At 36.4% G+C, this 19792-nt stretch overlaps 2 protein-coding genes across 3 annotated transcripts in view; one reads left to right on the top strand and one right to left on the bottom strand.

Annotated features, from left to right (window-relative positions):
• Nucleotides 1-19792, top strand: part of TBC1D23 (TBC1 domain family member 23) — a 61776-nt gene that overhangs the window by 10547 nt on the left and 31437 nt on the right. For both annotated transcript variants that reach the window (XM_090276092.1, XM_090276091.1), the window contains exons 2-5: nucleotides 9030-9141; nucleotides 10455-10560; nucleotides 11512-11716; nucleotides 17849-17972. In XM_090276092.1, the coding sequence (XP_090132218.1) occupies nucleotides 9030-9141; nucleotides 10455-10560; nucleotides 11512-11716; nucleotides 17849-17972 (547 nt within the window). The remainder of the gene's footprint in view (nucleotides 1-9029; nucleotides 9142-10454; nucleotides 10561-11511; nucleotides 11717-17848; nucleotides 17973-19792) is intronic.
• Nucleotides 5539-6402, bottom strand: LOC150021392 (protein SET-like). The gene has a single exon (XM_090258162.1). It carries the CDS (start codon nucleotides 6400-6402, stop codon nucleotides 5539-5541), a length of 864 nt encoding a protein of 287 aa, XP_090114288.1.

The following is a 19792-nucleotide window of genomic DNA, read 5'->3' as shown; positions in this document are numbered from 1 at the left end:
GTGAGTGCTGTTCTGAAGTTGAATAGGCTATGGGTAGTCATATAGACCATACATTGCTGTGAATTGTTGCTGATTGCTTAATTCTAGGGCTATTTTATTATTTCATTCAAAAAACATATTGAGTACTTATTTTGTCTTAAAGATTTATTTTTTTGCTCTTCTAATTGATTTATTATCCTTGTTGCTCTTAAATCTGTAACTTAAAAAAATTTTTGATTTATTTATTGTTTTTCTAAAACAGGTGTCCCACTTTTTCCCCCATTGCTCCCTACTGCCCTGTCCACCCCTTCTCCCACAGTCAATCCCCAACCCGTTGTCCATATCCATTGGTCATTTATATATGTTCTTTGACTAGACCCTTCCCCTTCTTACATCCCTTCTCCCCTTCCCCCCTCCTGCCATGTCTCTTGTTAGTCTGCTCCTTGTTTACATGCCTCTGGTTCAGTTTTGCTCATTTGTTTGTGTTGTTCATTAGTTCCCTGTATTAGGTGATAACATAAGGTATTTGTCTTTCGTTGCCTGGCTTATTTTGCTAAGTATAATTCTCTCTAGTTCCATCCATGTTTTCACAAATGGTAGGAATTCCTTCTTTCTTTCCACTGCGTAGTACTCCATTGTGTAAATGTACCACAGTTTTTTGATCCACTCATCTGAAGCCAGGCACTTAGGTTGTTTCCAGCACTTAGCTATTGTAAACAGTGCTGCTATGAATATAGGGGTGCATAGGTTCTTTTGAATTGGTGTTTCGGGATTCTTCGGGTATAATCCTAGTAATGGAATTGCTGGATCAAAAGGCAGTTCCATTTTTAGTTTTTTGACGTAATTCCATTACTGTTTTCCACAGTGGCTGCACCAGTCTGCATTCCCACCAACAGTGCACCAGGGTTCCCTTTTCTCCGCATCCTTGCCAGCACTTGTTGTTTGTTGATATGGTGATGATGGCCATTTTGACTGGTGTAAAGTGGTATCTCATTGTGGTTTTTATTTGCATCTCCCTGATGGCTAGTGATGTTGAGCACTCTTTCATATGCCTATGGGCTCTCTGTATGTTCTCTTTGGAGAGTGTTTGTTTGGATCCTTTGCCCATTTTTTAATTGGGTTGTCTGTCTTCTTGGTGTTGAGTCATGTAAGTTCTTTATATATTTTGGAGATCAATCCCTTTTCTGAGGTATCATTGGCAAATATGTTTTCCAATACGGTTGGTTCCCTTTTTATCTTGCTGATGTTTTCTTTTGCTGAGCAGAAACTCTTTAGTTTGATGTAGTCCCATTGGTTTATTCTTCCCTTTATTTCCCTTGCCTTAGGAGATAGATCGGCAAAAATATTGCTACATGGGATATCTGAAAATTTCCTGCCTATGTTTTCCTCTTGGACATTTATGGTGTCACAGCTTACAGTTAAGTCTTTGATCCATCTTGAATTTATTCTGGTGTAGGGTGGTATAGTTTCTTTTTTTCTTGCACGTCCCTGTCCAGTTCTCCCAGCATCATCTGTTGAAGAGGCTCTTGTCACTCCATTTTATGCTCCTTCCCCCTTTGTTGTACTGACTGATGCTGTGTGAGAAGTAAGTCTCATTGCCATCTCATTTTTCAGAAGTAACCACCTTCCACAATTTTTGTTTTGTTTTATTATTATTTTTTCTTTTTTAGAACACAATTTTGCTTTTTTTCTAGTGGATACCACCATATTCTAAATATTTTATGCCTGCGTTACTTAATTTTTAACATGGAAGTATATTGAATATTGAGGGTTTTTTTTAGGGAATTTGTGGTAAGGATAAGTGGGGAAGATTAATGCCAGGAAAATTTAGAAAGTATCTAAATACCAAGCAGTAGAGGAATAGCCAAATCAATTAGTTAACCATTAAAAATATGATTTTTTAGAGTATTGAGTGACTCAGAGAAATGTTCTTAATATATTTGAACAATATAAATAAGTGAATCTTGCAGGGTATAAAATTACATATTTAGTATAATCCAGTTGTGTTTTATATCTATCTCTGTGCACATATACACTCACATTTACACATATGTGTGTGCGTGTGTGTGTATATATATATACACACACACGCACACACACACATATATATATATATATATATGAAGTATTGAAGTTATTCACTGACTGTGAACAGTGGTTATCTCATGGTAGTGAAATTGTGGCAGGTTTTTAAATTATTTAATGCTCTGGTCAAATTCCCTAAAACGATTATGTTACAATAAGAAAAGGGTCATTTTGGCCTGGCTGGTGTGGCTCAGGATTGAGTGCTGGCCTGCGAACCAAAGGGTTGCTGGTTTGATTCCCAGTCAGGGCATATGCCTGGGTTGCCGGCCAGGTCCCCAGTTGGAGGTGTGCGAGAGGCAACCACACATTGATGCTTTTCTCCTCTTTTTCTCCCTCCCTTCCCCTCTCTATAAAAATAAATAAATAAAAATTTTTTAAGAGTTATTTTTTAAAAGTTAGCTATTGTCCAGTAATAGTAAGAGGTAGTTTTCATTGCTTCGGCTTATTGAAGAATTGTGTCAAGTATTGCACTTGTGGTTTGTGTTCAGAGATTTATTTAAGCGTCAGCTAGCCACATAAGGTAGGCATTGTGTTTCTATTTATATTACTTGCTTAAGATCATATGGCTATTGATTTGGGCCAATAATGAATCTTAGATCTGACTTTAAAACCTGAATTAATAAAAGTTTATGAAACACTGAATATAGTTGTTTTTTTTTAATGTAAAGGATATATAAAACTTGTTGTGTTAATCATTATAAGTGTACAGCACAATAGTCTAAAGTATATTCCCATTGTGGTGCAGCCAGTGTTCAGAACTCTTCTTATTTTGTAAAACTGAAACTCTGTACCCATTAAATACTACTAACTCCTCCTTCCCCTCTCCTGCCTCCAGTCCCTGACAACCACTATTCTACTTTCTGTATCTGAATTTGACGTTTTTACGTACCTCATATAAGTGGAATTGTACATTATTTATCATTTCGTGACTGCTTTTAGTCCGTATAATTTCCTCAAGATTCATCCCTGTTAAAGCATATGTCAGAAATTCCTTCCTTTCTAAGGTGAATAACATTCCATTGTGTGTGTATATGACCCATTTTGTTTATCCGTTGAAGGATGTTTAAGTGACTTCCACCTTTGGTTATTCGGAATAATGCTGCTATGAACATGAGTGTACAAATATTTGTTTGAGCTTCTGCTTTAACTTCTTTTAGGTACATACCCAGAAGTTGAATTGCTGGATTATATGGTAATTTGATTTTTTAATTTTCTGAAGAATAGCTACATTGTTTTCCATAGCAGCTACACCATTTTACATTCCCACCAACAGTGAACAGGGTTCCAGTTTTTTCACATCCAACACTCATTTTCTTTTTTTATAATGGGTATGAAGTTTTAATAGACTTTTAAAATTCTTCCAGCGCTTCTTAGGAAAACTAAATAATTAATAAACATAATACATATTTATATACACCTAACCAATTGAACTGTTGATATTTATGTTCAAAATTGAGAGACACTCATAAAGGCCATAGTTGAAGCAACTCAAATATTTATTAACTGATAAAAATATAAATAAAATATAGTATATACAAACAATGGACTATGATTTGGCAATAAAAAGTATGTACTAATAGACGCTTCAACATCAGTAGACCTAGAAAACAGTCTTTTTTAAAAAATATTTATTATTTATTTATTTATTTAAAGAGGAAGGGAGGGAGAGAAATATTGGTTCAAGAGAGAAACATTGGTTCGCCAGTTGCCTCTAATATGCACCCAACTGGGGACCAAACCCGCAACCTAGGCATGTGGCCTGACTCAGAATCAAACTGGTGATCTTTTGGTTTGCCAGGACTATGCCCATCCAACTAAGCCACATTGGTCAGGGCTTGAAAACATTATAAGTGAAAAAACCAGACACAGAGACCACGTATATATGATTACCTATATAGAATGTCCAGAATAGATGTGTAGAGGCAGAAATAAATCAGTGGTTGCCAGGGGCTGGCAGCAAGGTGGGGAGGAATAGAGATATGGGGTTTAGTGCAGAAATACAAATGTGAAAAAAATTTAGTAATTGAACTAAGTCTTGTTTTCATCTCCTATTTGGAGTGTATACAATTAAAGTTTTCATAAATTTTGAAGTTACAGGGAAAAGACATTTTTAGAACATGGTAGGGGAAACAATATTTTTAAAAAGTGTAATACATAGTTATTTTTTCCTAGTGGCAAGCTTTTCTCTAACTTTTTAAGTTTTAGGAACACAAAATATATAATCTAGTTACTTATTCATAAATAATTATAAAATTTCAAATTGAATTTCTCAATCCTAGAAGCATTTAGAAATGCGTATTTATTTTGGTAGTGCTTGAAAATTCATCCCTGTCCTAACTCCCTTCCTCTCTCCCCTCCTTCCCCAACTTTCACTGTGCAGTTGTTTCCGTATGCTAGAATTTACTCAACATTTGATTGAGGAAGAAAAATCTAATTCAGTTGCTAGCTTGAATATAAACATTAACTTATTTCATGTAAGTTTACTCATAATGTTTGCCTTGTTACAGTTCTAAAGCAACAATGCTTAGGTTAGGTGATTTTGCCACAGGAGATCAGTTGAGGAGAAATTCTGTTATGTTTTATTTAGGTTTTTTTTTTTTCTTTGGGTACACATTTAGTTTTATTGTAACAAAGCAACTTGTGCACTTTTTAAAATTGAGCATCATCTTTCCTTTCCAGTGAAACAAAAAGAAATTTTAAAAATAAACAAGAACAAAATTACAATAGAGAATGTCAATTCTGAATAAGAGCCTACAGGTTCTGCTGATTCTCCCATTGAGTGGCAGGGCTCAAGTCATCATCAGGCGAGTTTTATTTTAAAAGTGTCATCTTCAGTTGCAAGGATGTCCGTGAAACCTCACAATTAAACATGCCGAAGGAGAAGCCGTGTTGTCAAAATGCCCACTTAACCCACCCAAACATCTCAAATCCACCCTTTGCTGACCTTCTATAACTACCCCCTTTTTTAAAAGTTTTTTTTCTTTTTTTAAACAAGAGAAAGTAGACAGATACATGTTGGTAAATGCTAACTGTCCATATTCACATAGAGACACAGTGTGATCTCTGCGCCCAATATACAGAGAAAGGAGGAAAAAAGCTAGAATTCTACGCACTACTACACAGAGGCCTAGCACCCTCCAGCTTCCAGCAGAGCTAAGGAAGCAGGTTTTTTGTTTTTTGTTTTTCCCACAGAGCACGGTGGTGTTGATTCCATAGTTTTTGTCAAGATAGGAAGGGATAAAAATGAATTTGGAACAGAAAAGGGCCAAGATTCTTTTCCCACTGTATTCTGCTCAAGGTACATCACCCCCCAAATAAGGTGAGAACCATGATATAAACGAGAGAAAAGAGACCTCAAAAACAGGGAGACTGAGCACAGGAGGAGGAAAACAAAAAAAAAAAGGAAAAGACTGCAACTTGCTCCCAGGGACTGGAGAAAATTAAAAAAGAAGGTTGGAATCCATCAGTGTTCTATTAGTCATCTTCTTCATCTTCCTCTCCTTCCTCACCCTCATCATCATCATCATCTTCTTCACCTTCATCCTCATTCCCTTCTTCATCAGTATCTTCCAACCCTTCTTCTTCATCATCATCATCATCATCTTCTCCTTCCCCCTCATCATCATCCATATCAGGGACCAAGTAGTACTGTAATGGATTTGGCCAAATATCATCTTTGATAACTTCTCCTAACTCATCTGTACCTGCATCAGAATGGTCAGTAAACCAGGTAAAAAAGCTCTCTGGTTCCTCATGCTGCCTCTTCCTGCTGGCTTTATTCTGCGTTTGACTTGAATGTTTCATCAAATCCTTTCCAGATTTCCATTTGATTTCAGTGGACTTGGAAGATGGATCACCACTCTCATTCAGATGAAATTCTTTGGAGAGAACTTTATTTTCGAAGTAAGGATTTTCATCAAAATAAAAATCTATTCTGTAACCTGATTTAATATCTTCAAATTCTGTCACTTCAGCTCTTGTCAAATAATGTAGTGCCTCGTCATCCTCTTCCCCAAGCAGGGCAGACACTTGTGGATGGTTGACAAATGTTGGTACCCCAAAATTTGGGATTTTGGCGATCAATTCTGACCTCTCCTGAAAAAATGGTTGGCGGAGTTTGTTATATTTCAGTTCTGCTTTCAAAATCTCCTCACTGGCTTGTTCATTAAGTCTGTCAATTTCATTTTGTACCTCATCAATATGTTCAATTGCTTCTTGCTGTTCTTTTTCTTCCTTTCGCAAGTCCTGGGAGGTTGATTTCTTCTCAGGCTTGGGGGCAGGAGGAGGTCTCAGTTTCTTCGCCTGGGGTGGGAGTAAAGCCTGGCGTTTGGGGGCCATGCTGTGAGATAAGTCAGAGAATCAGGCTGAAAGGAAGTTGCGCTGCTGGAAGAAGCGCCGAGAACTGTTTTATTTAGGTTTTGAAAATGCCCTTTATAGATAGACAGTAACTTACAGTATTATACTAACATATATATAGTTTCAGTGTCACAGAGCCAGGAAGAGAAGCATTTCTGCTTTTCTATAACCCCAAACTTTAGGATATGCTCTCTCTGAACCTTCTGAGCAAAAGAGACAATTATTTACTTTTTATACGTACTAGGGTAAGTGGACAAGGCCTGTACTTTTGTATTTTAGTACCTGTCTGAAAGTCCTGCATACCTCTGTCAGCCTTTAGCTTGTAAGGTCAGCAAGAAGCTGCCAAAATCAAAGAAGACTTAAAAACCGTAACTTACACAATCACACCCCATCAGACGTGTGTTTTTCTTTTCAATGTTAGGTATTGCTTGTTCAAAAGTAGAAGGAAAATTCTATTTGAGAGCTCAGTGCTATAGATTTCCTATCTCTTGATAGGAATGTGACCTTTTTATGAATTATTTAAATTTACTTTATTTTCAGCTCTTTTACTACTTTTACAAGCATATTTGTAATATTGAAGTTCTGATAACTGAACCTTTGAACACCTTGCTCAGAAGATAACGTTACTTTTAATTGTTTAGTTTGTGAGAAGTGCCTTTTACTATTTAAAGTGGAGCATTTTCTGCTTTCTTGCTCATGATTGTACTGCTGGAGACACGTGTATTTCCTTGGGGGCATCATCCAAGAATCAGCAGTGGCTGTATCAACAGAGATGTGCATGTACATTTTAATGATTTAAAAAGTATGTTGAGGATTAGGCATTTTACCCCAGAATACTAACTTTGTTGTCTGGAATAGAAAGGAATTTGGTGAAGTTACTTCAAAAAGAACCCAAGGGTTTTGCACTGAAAAATGGAAAAATTCTAGTTCTTAGCTTATTTGGTAAAAGTATTTCATCTCATTAAATGGTGTTTTTAGTTTATTTACACATTTAATCATTTAAAAATATATTTATTCATTAAAGATTCTTTAAATTTTTTTTGTCATGGTTACAGATAATACTTCAGATTCTGACAGGCTGTCTTGTAGATTTTGGCCAGAATAGAATAAATAGATAAACCCCAGTCTTTGCCTCTGCAGGCCTGAAGTGTTTCTCAGCAGCAGACTTGAAATCTCTTTCCCTCACTTTTCCTGTCCAACACGTTTGGTAACCATATAGCAAAAGCGCAGAATATTTATTCCTTGTGTGATTACTAGTTATCTTTTTGTTCATTTGAATTTATAGTACCCTTGTTAAGAAACCTTTCAAGTTTGATCACTGCTTTTCTATTGTATATGATCCCAAGTGATTGTTTTCATTTAATTCTTTTACCTTAAGAGGGCAGCACTTTAGGAAATTTATACATTTGAATTGATATTTTTGGAATCCTATCAATAGAAGAGATTTACATTACCTTATTGAGAAAATGTGGAATGGGAATAATTTATTTTTCTCAAAGTGACAAAAATGACAATTCTAATTCCAGTGCCACACTCTGCCTTTAGGCTGCTTCAGGAAATTTTAGAAATTGTCTAGCTGAATTACGGATTTTTATTTGTACAGATTTCCTCTGTATTATATACTAGAATTCTAAGTAATGGCTGAAACTTCAGCTTTAGAGAACTCTGAAGAAATTACTGATTTTAAGTGGTTATTTCCTCTCTAAGAAACAATTCATACCTTTGTGAAAGTTTTTAAATTTTTTAACCATATGTAAACCAAAATAAAATGTATTTCATCCTTTTCTCGTTAACATAGTAGACTGAACATAACTGTTTGTTGATTTACTTGATAATTTACTTGATGTGGCATTAATTTTGCTTTAATGTATAATCCAGTGGTGCGTTAGAGCCTTTGTTGTTCCTCCAACATTTGTTGAATATTCACTGTAAGCCAGGCACTGCTCTAGGCATATATTTATATAATTATGTAACAAATACTCCTTCTCATAATGCAGTGCTTTGAATTCCTAACTGAATTTTGTTTTTCCTTCTTGCCACTGTCTAGCATAATGTTAAGAGCTTAAATTTGTTAAAATTTGAATCCTGGCTCCACTACTTGTAAGACATATGATCACAAGCTACATAACCCATCCTTCCCTCAATTTTTTGCATCTGTAAACTGGGGCCAATGATGTAACCTTCAGAGAGTTGTTGTGAGAATTAAAAAAACAAAACAAAACAACACATGAATGTTTAGAAGAGTGCCTGGCACACTGTTATTATTACATGAAATGTTAGTCATTACTACTACCATGAATACCGCTATTACTGTGACTTACTCATGCTATCAGCCAGCTTGCCCTTTGTTCTCTTTTTAAATTTCTTTAATCTTAGAAAACATATAACTAAGCTTGTTAAATGCAAGTTGAGTAAATTGAGTGTATGAAACCTGAGATTTCCTTCCAAGAAAGCAAAATACTGTATTTGCCTTGGCATTGCATTCTGGCTGCTGAGAATGTTTTTATCTTGGATACAGCCTTTACTAAGCTGTGCTTATAAATGAATCTGGAATAAGAAAAAAAATAAGAATTAAAATTTCTCTTAATAAGTAGGAATTGTTTTTTTAGGGAAAAAGATCTGGAAGAAGCTCTGGAAGCAGGAGGTTGTGATCTTGAAACTCTGAGAAATATAATTCAAGGGAGACCACTGCCTGCTGATCTGAGGGCCAAAGTTTGGAAGGTACCTGGAAACTAACTAAATAAAATGTAATCACTTAAGAATAATATTTGAGAATGTTTGTTTTTAGTTGTCTTAGTTGCAGAGGACTTTATTATCCTATGGGCATGCCACATGTAGAAAACTGATCAAACAGAGCAACTTACTAAAATGTCTGTTTCTGTAATGTTTAGTATATTTAATAATTTAGGTTTTGAAAGGCAGTGGTTTTCCTTTTTTGTAGCCATTAGAAATTATGTTTATGAAGAAATGGGGGATGGGAACTAGGTCTCTGGAATTACAGGAGATTTTCCTTCTTTATTTTCTTGGTTCTCCAGTGCATGAGTATTATCATTCTTTTAAATTTTAAATTTAAATTTTGTTATTATAATAGAAATACTTATTTCTGTTAAAACATGTATAAGCAAAGGATAAGATAAAAATCATCTGTTATCTACCACCTGTAGGTAAAACACATCTTTTTTTACTTTTTCCCTTTTTGCACATATATATATATGTAAAAGAAACGGAATTATAGCTGTACACAGCATTCTGAATGTTTTATTACAGAAATGTAAAACATAAAAAGTTAAGACACTTGTATAATGAACCTCCAGCACTTAGCTTTAACTGTTATCAACATTTGACCAATCTTGATTGATTAGTATCCCAGTCCTTCTCACACTGGATTAACTAACCCACTGGATTATTTTAAAGCACATCCTTGGTGGCAAACTAAAATACTTTAATATGAAAGTCTAAATAATAAAGACTTTTAAAAATAACCATAATACCATTAAACTTGAAATAATAGTAATTCCTTAATGTACCCTCCTGTGTCTGAAGGGAAAGGGAGCTCTCTGCCTTCTTTTTAATAAGAGCACTAATTCCATTTTGGAGGGTTCCTCCCGCATGACCTATCACGTCCCAAAGGCCCCACCTCCCAATACCATCATATTGGGGATTAGGATTTCAACACATGCATATAGTGGTGGGGAGGTGGTGACATAAACATTCATCCTACATGGCGTTGATGATGTTTGTTGTATGATAAATTTACAGATGTAATTATGTAAATGCTTTCTGTAATTCCTTCTGTTTGCTATATTGACATGGAGTAGTACAATTTAATTCAGGAGGATTTAAAAGAATTGTTTTTGTTTCATTGTGATGTGACTAAGAGCTCAGCATTTGGTAGAGTATAGATACATTACTTTGTAATCTTTGAAGTATGCATTATTATTCATATATTCAGGCCTTTCTGTTGTTTTAGCATCTTTCCAAGGAGAGAAATAACATATGAAGCTAGTAGTTGCTTTTTTAAATTTTTCTTCCAGATCTCTCTAAATGTTGCAGGAAAAGGTGATAGTTTGGCATCATGGGATGGTGTTTTAGACCTGCCAGAACAGAACACTATTCACAAAGATTGTCTTGAGTTTATTGGTAAGTTTAATAATTGTTTTTAAACAGTAAAAAAAAAATTGGAAATAATAAATTTGGGGTGGAGGAATCACTCTTTAGTAGAATTATCTTGTTATAATTTGGGATATGTTGAATTTGTAAAGTGCTAATAAATATTATAGGTGTAGAACTTTTCCTCTTAAAATTCTTACAAAATAATGTCTAGTATTTTAAGAAAGCCCAATTTTTAGTGTTTTTTTTTTATATGTTCAATTCTTTAAGTGTCCTCACAGTTTTATTGCAGTTTAAACATTTTTGTATAATTAATAATATCTGTATGATTGTATATAATCCTAGATTAAAGGAGGCTGTTTTCCAAAAGTTTATCTATAAGTCGTAGGTTATGTTCTGCCATAGAAAAACTAAATCATGGATAGTTTTTCAGCCACACCATGAGGGCTTTTTCAAGATTAAATTAATTTATATTTCTTTTAAAAAATTCATCTATAGTCCATTGGTGTCTTTTTGTTTCTCTTTCCATGTTAAATTATTGATTAAATAGGTTCTTGTTTACTAACCACATAGGAAACATTATTGCTGGTGTGGGCAGAGAAAAGGGAATTTGGGGTTAGAGAATGAATCACTTTACCTGCCCTTAACAAAGCTATAGTGGCAGCTGCCCATCAGGGGGTAGATGATAATTTGTTGTTTAGAGAACAATTTTTTGCTTTCTAGGAACTGGGTTATGACAGTCTTTCCTACCTTTCTACTTCAGGTGATCCATTCTTGTTTAATCTCTATTTAGGTCAAGTATTATTAAGTTAAGCTAGTAAATATTGAACAGCTAGTAAACACTGAATAAATGTAAGGGGAAAATGTGCTTTCATGCTCCAAATGCACTAACAGTATTATATGTTTGTAAATAGGTGTTGTATCCAACAACAGAGCCTCTGACAGGCCTTTGGTAACTTTAATTTGACACTTATTTTCTAGACGAGCTTTCAGTGCCAGAAGAGAAGGCAGCAGAATTACTTTTGGATATTGAATCTGTAATTACCTTTTATTGTAAATCACGTAACATTAAATATAGCACGTCCCTTAGCTGGATACATCTACTCAAACCACTGGTGCACCTTCAACTGCCACGCAGCGATTTATACAACTGCTTTTATGCTGTCATGAATAAGTACATCCCCAGGTAAAATATGATTTAGTTACTTATTTTAAAATGAGTAGAAGTCTTAATTTGCTTGAGCTGAAGTTGTTAGATTTTCTTTGGTGATAAAGTAAAAGGATTAAATAATTTTGAAGTTCGTTTGAATCATAATTGTTATTTGACTTTATTTTTCTGATTATAAGCATTTTTTAAAGGATTCTTTAGTTCAAAACGTATGCTTCTATGGTGTATACTAGTATATATGTAGTATATATGTATACTAGTATACATGTAGCATAACTCTTTATACTTTTTCAGTGGTATCTTTACCTATAAAATAAAAACAGCATTATAGTGTCTAAGTAAACAGTAAAATTTTTGGAGTGCTACAGTGAGTGACATGCTGGGGTTACAGCTAGTCCTAGAAATACAGGCATGAACAAGTAATGAGAAGTGCGCTGAGTGTGAAGAAGGTGAAATAGCACTAGAAACGTGTGATGAAGGTGACCTAACTTGCCCTGGAGGTCAGGTATGGCTTCCCTGGACAAGTGACACATAAGCTGAAATTAGAGAGATGTGTAGGTGGTTGGGCTTTGGGGTGGGAAGTGGAGGGGGTGGCACTCACAAGGCCAGAAAGAATCCTTGTAGTAGCCAGAGCTATGGATCAGGTAGTGGGGGTTTTAGAGCCAAAAGGAACTTCCAACATAATCTAGAGCAGTGGTTTGGCTACACACTGAACCCTGGGTACAAAGTGGAATCATTGGGGGAGCTCTTAAAAACCTGATGCCTCTTTGCATACTAGACTAATTAAATCAAATCTCTGAGGAGCGCGCACAGGCATCAGTGTTTATTAAGAGCTTCTCAATTGATTGCAGTGTGCAGCCAAGGTAGAGAACTGCTCTTCTGGAGTTTGGTAGTTAAAACATTACCATTTTTTACTACTCTCTGGGTGATAACACACTATATTAGCTGTAGGTGCTTTTGTGTATTTTCTTATTTAAACAGTGACCACTCTAAGGTAAGTATCTGATTTACAACTATAGAAACAGAGGCAAAGAAAGAGAGATTAAAGGGTTTATCCAGGATTACACTTGTCTGTGACTGAGTCAGGATTAGAACCTAAGTTTGAACGGACAGCTGTGCTTTGCTAGTAGGGTTCTCCACACTGGTTGCTTGTTTCAATCAACCAAAGACATTTTTTTCCTCTCCATCTTTTTTGCTAACAGCTCTATAAGATATCATTCACATATCATAAAATTCATCCTTTTAGTATGTACATTCATTGGTTTTTAGTATAGTCACTGAGTTGTGTGACCATAACCACAGTCATTTTTAGAATATTTTTGTCACCTGAAAAGGAAATCCGTAGCCCATTAGTAACCAACTTCCCATTTTCCCCCAACACTCAGTTCTAGACAACCACTATTTTACTTTCTGTCTCTTGATTTGCCTATTCTGGGCATTTTACATAATGGAATCATATAATATACGGTCTCTTGTGACTGCCTTCTTTGACTTAGCATAATGTTTTAAAGATTTATCTATATTGTAGCATACGTTATTATTTCTTTTTATTGCTGAGGAGTATTTCATTGTATTCATATAACACATTTTATTTACTCATTCAACAGTTGATGGACATTTGGATTTTCACTTTTTGGCTATTATGAATAGTGCTCTATGAACAGTTGTGTACAAGTTTTTGTGTGGATATGTGATTTCATTTCTATTGGGTGTGTACCTAGGCTTGATCTTATGATGACTCTGTGGTTAACCTTTTGAGGAAGTGCATCTTTTTACATTCTCATCAGCAGTGCATGAAGATCCCAATTTCTCCACATCCTCATCAACATTTGTTTTTTTGATTATAGCCATACTAATAATATTGTGAAGTGGTATCTCATTATGGTTTTCACTTGTATTTCCCTTACAGGTAAGGTAGTTGAACATCTTTTTATGTGCTTCGTGGCGATTTGTATATCTTCTTTGGAGAAATGTCTGTTCAGCTGAAGAACTTTTAAAACATGATAGTCCTTGAAGTTCCAGATATAAGCAGACTAGTTAGAGCCTAGGCATGGATATATTTGAAAAACTCAGGTGATTCTAACATACACCAGGGTGAAGAACCTCTGTACTACCTTGAAGCCATAGTGCTTCATGTAAAAAAAAACAGACCCAGAGATACCAGGACACAGGGCTAAGGTCAAGGTAGATCCAAGACTCAAATTCATATTTGGGAAACATTTAGTTATACTAGGTCTTTCAACTGCTTATATTTTGGTACCTCTTAGCATAACAGAGCTAGTAATAGCACGGGCATGATGTTCCAGCTTTCTCTCTAGAGAATGTTGGTGGTGGTATTATAGCTAATAATGGAGGTGGTACGTTGAGCTGTATGACACACTGTCATGCCCGGTTCCTCTAGTTACTGTTTTCATGAGTTCTAATGTAACATAGTACTTCAGCCAGAGGCAGTGTTAATGCCCTTGGATAGAACACATCTCCACAAAATGGTATTAGAAGAACTCCATTATAATACATATTTTTATTGCAGGTTCAGATATAGCATGGGTAGAATTCTATCAAGCACAGTGCCTTGCAGGAGATAGTAACTTTGCAGTACACAGATATTAAATAAATAGGTGCTGTTGGAATGGTTGACTCCCACTTTTTCTGAAGATGAGAAGTCTTACTTTTTCTGAAGATAAGAACCACAAACTAGGCACTTGTTCCTATATTTTATGCCCCCACTCAGTCTACAAGCATTGTATTTATAAAATGGGGAAACTATTTAGACTAAGGAGGAGATAATCCTACTAATAGGAATCCAGTTCTGTCTCAGGCACCTGAATTACCAACTAGGGCCTTTTCTACAAAACTTCCCTGTCAAATTGCAGTATTAAAAAGTGGCAGGTAGACTTCCGGCCAAAATGGAGACCTAGACTGACATGCTCCTGTCTTCCTCCACAACTAAAAAGGAATAAAACTACTGCAAAACCAGAAATAACCAGAAGATCCAGAAAATAAATGGAAGTGGTAGTTGTCTGGATAGGTAGGAGGGGCGAAGCCGGGGTGGAGAGGTCAAGCTGTGCTGGTGGCGGCAGCAGCAGTAGGATGGCAGTAAGCACAGACACCCATATTTAAGGGGAGGCGAGAAGCACCTGGGGGGCACCCCCAGCTACAGACCAGACCCATCAGCTTGCAATTCCAATGCTGGGGAAGGTAGACCCCCATTGCCTTGGACTGTGAGGCCTGGAGGGGGTGGGGACGGAGGAGGAGGCTCCTGGTCTTTCAACGAAGAGTGAATGGCAGGAATCTGTTTTGGACCCCCACCCCCACAGAAAACACCACCATGGTGAGAAGCGTCGCCCGGTTGTGAGGAGTGCATGGGGCTCTGCCCCCTATAGCATAGGAGGTGTGACAGCCCCGCCCAGGAAGCAAAGGTGAACACAAAACGGTCAGGATGGCACAGAGCATGATAGAGATCTCGGTGATGCAGCTGACCAGACAGCAAATATCTAATCTAACGAAGCAGCGGATAGGAAATATTTCTGAGGCACAGTTCAGAGCTTTGGTTATACAAATGCTTACAGACCTAACAGCAGATCTTAAACAAGACGGGGAAGGAGTAAAGGCTAGTCCTGCAGAAATGAACAAAAGCACATATGAAACTAGTGGTAAGGGAAAGAAAACCAGAGATCAAATCAACAAATCGCATTGGGAAGGAACAGTCAACCAGTGCAGAAAGAGGAAACAAAAAGTGAGGAAAATGAGGAGAGGCTCAGAAACCTATGGGACAGCTATAAGCGGGCAACATCTGAATCACAGGGTTGCCAGAAGGTGAAGAAGAAGAACTAGAAATTGAAAAATCATGTGAAAAAATAATGAAGCAGAACTTCCCTAACTTAGGTAAGGAAATAGACTTACAGGTCCAGGAAGCACAGAGAGTTCCAGAAAAACTGGACCTCGGGAGAACCATACCAAGACACATTATAATCAAAATGTCAAAAATTAAGGATAAAGAGAGAATCTTAAAGGCAGCAAGAGAGAAGAAGAGAATTATGTACAAAGGGGTCCCAATAAGACTATCAGCTGATTTCTCAGAAGAAACTCTGCAGGCAAGAAGGGACTGGCAAGAAGTATTCAAAGTAATGAAAAGCAAAAACGTACAACCATGATTACTCTATCCAGCGAAGCTGTCATTCAGAATAAAAGGGCAGAGAAAGTGCTTCCAGGACAAAGTGAAACTGAAGGAGTTCATCAGATCCAAACCACTGTTATATGAGATGTTAAAGGGACTTGTTTAGGAGAAAGAGGATCAAAACTATGAACATTAAAATGAAAATTGTATCACAACAACCAACAACAGAAGCTAGGGAGCCGAAACAAAGGCAAACTAGGCAAGGAGAGTGGAAAAGAATTATAGGTATGGGGAACATTATGGGGGGAGGTCAGCAGGAAGGGGGAAGGGGAGAAAGGAAGGGATATGGTACAGGAATTAAGAAGCACAGTAGGAGGGAGTGGAGTAGACAGTAAGATGTTGAGAACTATATGCACAACCAATGGGCATAGACTACGGGGGTGGGACCACTGGAGGGAGGGGGGGTCACTGGGTGGAGGGGAACAAAGGGAAAAGAAATTGGGACAGCTGTACGAGCATAATCAATAAAGCATATTAAATAAATAAATAAATAAAAAGGCAGGTAGAGAGTCATACCGAATCCTAATATTAACCTCATGTCTTGAATATGTAGAACTTATTTTTTTCTTCCCACTTGAATAGCATACTTAATGTACAGAATAATATTGAATGTAAACTGTAATGGAAAATAAAAATAAAACAAAAAACATATGTAATGCTTTTATGTTAAAATTGGGACATTTCATTAACTTGTTTACAAGAAACCTTTTACCTTAATTTCTTTACAGTTTGCTTTTTTAGAGACTATACTTCCAAGATATCACTTGTTAAAATATCAAATTACTTATGTGGAAGAGTAGTATGGCATAATATATTTTTTAAAGTATTTCCGAGGCAGACTTAATCTCCTGTCCTTTTTTTAAAAAGTTTTTTGTTTGTTTATTTTTAGGGAGAGGGGAAGGTAGGGAGAAAAAGAGGGAGAGAAAACATCGATGTAAGAGAGAAACATCGATCATTTGTCTTCTTGTAGTGTCCCAGCTCAGGACCAAATCCACAACCCAACCATGTATCCTGACCAGGGATCATACCAGCAACCTTTTGTTTTGCTGGATGACCCCCAACCGTCTGAACCACATCAATCAGGGCAGGCTTAATGGTGTGATATCCAGTTTCTGTGGACAAGTCTTAGCTTCATCACTTCTTATATACGTGACCTTAGGCGAGCTACTTGACTACAACTTAGCCTTAGTTGTCTCATCTGTACAACAGGAGAAATAATATTATCTACTTCATGGGGTTGCTTTTAAAGATTAACTGAGATAACTTTGTAAAGTGCCTTTAAGTCTCTAGCAAATGATATTTTCTCAATAAAAGGGGACCTTTATTATGATGACCTGTACTTTGAGCTGTTTGTTTTTACTTATTTATTTAGAAACAAGGGAATAAGGAAAGAAGTAAGATGGTTATTCAGTAAGATGACTGGCACCTCCTGGAGTTCACTTAAAGCACCTGGTACCTAGGTCACTTCAACAGTTTCTAAGACTCTTCTAAGTGTGTCTATTCTGAAATGTTCATCTGGCTGTTTCAGACTTGTACCTTTGCTAAAAGACATTCCAAATTGTGTACATTAACTGTAGAAATAACCCGAAGGCTTCTTAGGCGTTTCTTCTTATTTGATAGGAAAAAAAGGCAGGGGAAGGGAGCTCGACTTCTTCAGGACTCTACAGATCTCCTTTCGGGATCCAACATTTGCTAAAATACCCTAAGTGGTCCTTGTAGTACTTTTGTTATAGTGCTTCCTGGGTTCACCTGGAGAGAATCTTCCTAGAGTTAGCTGTAGACCTGCTGCTTCTATGATACAAACTCTGACAAATGAAGTCCATTAGATGTTAGCAAGAGAACTCAGCCTGGTTGTAGGCTGGTATTCAGGTATCCTAGGGATAGGGAGAAGAGGTGTATATTGCAGGAGGATTGGTTACTGATTTGATCATTTCTGACCTATTAATGCAAAAAACCTTTCTTTTGTCTTCTAGGGATTGTTCCCTGAAGGGGAGACCATTTCATCTTTTCCGATTACTCATCCAGTACCACGAGCCTGAGCTTTGTTCTTTTCTTGATACAAAGAAAATTACTCCAGACTCCTATGCACTCAACTGGGTAATAAAGTGAAAGTAGGAACACTTAATGAAAAATAGATTTCTATGAAACTATTGTTAGGGATTTTTCCCCAAGGAAAAGAAAGAAAAGTACTAAATTATACACCATTACTACTTAAACCAAAGAAGTAAAATTATTGGTACTTCATAAATAGCTTGTTGTGCTTCTCACTTATGTTAGTTCAGATTATTTAACATGAAGTTTAGTCTTTAGTTGTTCTACAGCAAAGTATGTGACATATTTATGAGGTCTGTCTAGAAGGTATCCAGTCACGTAATATGAAAAATAGAGATATTTACTGAAGAAGATACAAGATACAAGAAACATTGTACATAGGACAATAACGCTTCAGTCCCCTTCAAAGTAGGCATCTTGGGATCTCACACAGTTCTCCCAATTGCCATCGCTTCCCCATCGTATTTTCCTGAGTCTCAGTGATGGTCTGAAATCTCTTCCGTTTCAAAGGTGATTCTAGTTTGGGGGAAAGCCAGAAGTCTCAGGGCACCAGACCTGGACTGTAGGGTTGCTGAGTCACCTGGGTAATTTGATGTTTCGCAAAAAAACCCTGTATGAGATGTGATACATGAGCAGGCACATGGGTGGGTGTGTTGTCATGATGAAGCTGCCAATCACCAGTTGCCCATAGCTGCAGCCTTCTGATCCATCCGAATATTTTTGTGGAGGAATGTTCAAGCTTAATGCAAAAGTTGTAGCAGATTCGTTGCTGTACTTGCTCAGTCATTTTGAATGTGATGGCCACATAGTGCACATGCTCACTCAATGGCAGCTACCACCCTCACTGACTAGTACAGTGAAGTCGTCATTGTTCATGCATGTGCATTCCAGTCCACTCTCCTCGGCTACCAGTTACATCGATGTCACGCAAGCTGTTCTTATTTTAACGATGGCTGGACTTTTTCTGGACAGACCTCATATATAAGTGTATATACACATGTGTGCACATGCATGTATATGTAAATGTATGTAATATATGATAACTATCATTTCACTTTAAAACTTAGAAGTGATAACCATGAAAATTACTTAAAATATCAAATGATTAATATAAAAGAATAAAAAGTATATCTCAGTGCTCTGACATCTTGTATTTGTATTCTCGGGTAGTTTTATTCTAAGTCAGTGGTTCTCAAACTTTTTGGTCTAGGACCACTAATACACAACATTTATTGCGAATTCATTGTTTATACAGATTATGTTGATTAGAAATTAAAACTAAGCTTTAAATATTAACTTATTTAGAAGTAATGATAAATCCGCTACATGTTAACATAAATAGCCTACTTTTTAAATAAAAAATTTAACTTTTTCAAAAGAAAATCAGTTAGAATAGTGGCATTGTTCTATATTTTGTAAATTTCATTAATATTTGGCTAGATCACAGACAAGTAGATTCTCATATCTGCTGGATCCAGTCTGATGATACCACATATCATGTAGCCTTTGAAACATTCTGTTGATTCATATTCACTGAGCTTGTCTTACTTAACTTTATATCAGGAAATCCCATTTCTGTCACTAATAACTGTGTGATTTAAGACCATCTCTGAGCTTCAATTTCTTCATCTGTAAAATAGGACTAATAGTAGCACATGTCTTAGAGGGTGAAGGAATGAGTTAATCAAAAAACGCTTAGAGAATCTAACTGGTTTCAGCTCTAGCCTATGAAATCTGAAACTACAGCAGGCTATTCTTTAGTTCCCTCTTGGCTACAGTCTTGTCGCTTTGAGTTAAAGTACTAAAATACCTATAAAATTGTAGCTTCTCTAAGATTGGTATGTTGACATTAGCTACTTATTTGT

Source organism: Furipterus horrens, unplaced genomic scaffold (genome assembly GCF_987537825.1).
Source record: "Furipterus horrens unplaced genomic scaffold, mFurHor1.1.pri manual_scaffold_1, whole genome shotgun sequence".
Taxonomy (NCBI): Eukaryota; Metazoa; Chordata; class Mammalia; order Chiroptera; family Furipteridae; genus Furipterus; species Furipterus horrens.
This window is presented reverse-complemented; position numbering and strand designations above follow the sequence as displayed.

Excerpts from the sequence above, each read along its gene's own strand:
- LOC150021392 (XM_090258162.1), bottom strand. The coding sequence starts at position 6,402 with ATGGCCCCCAAACGCCAGGCTTTACTCCCACCCCAGGCGAAGAAACTG.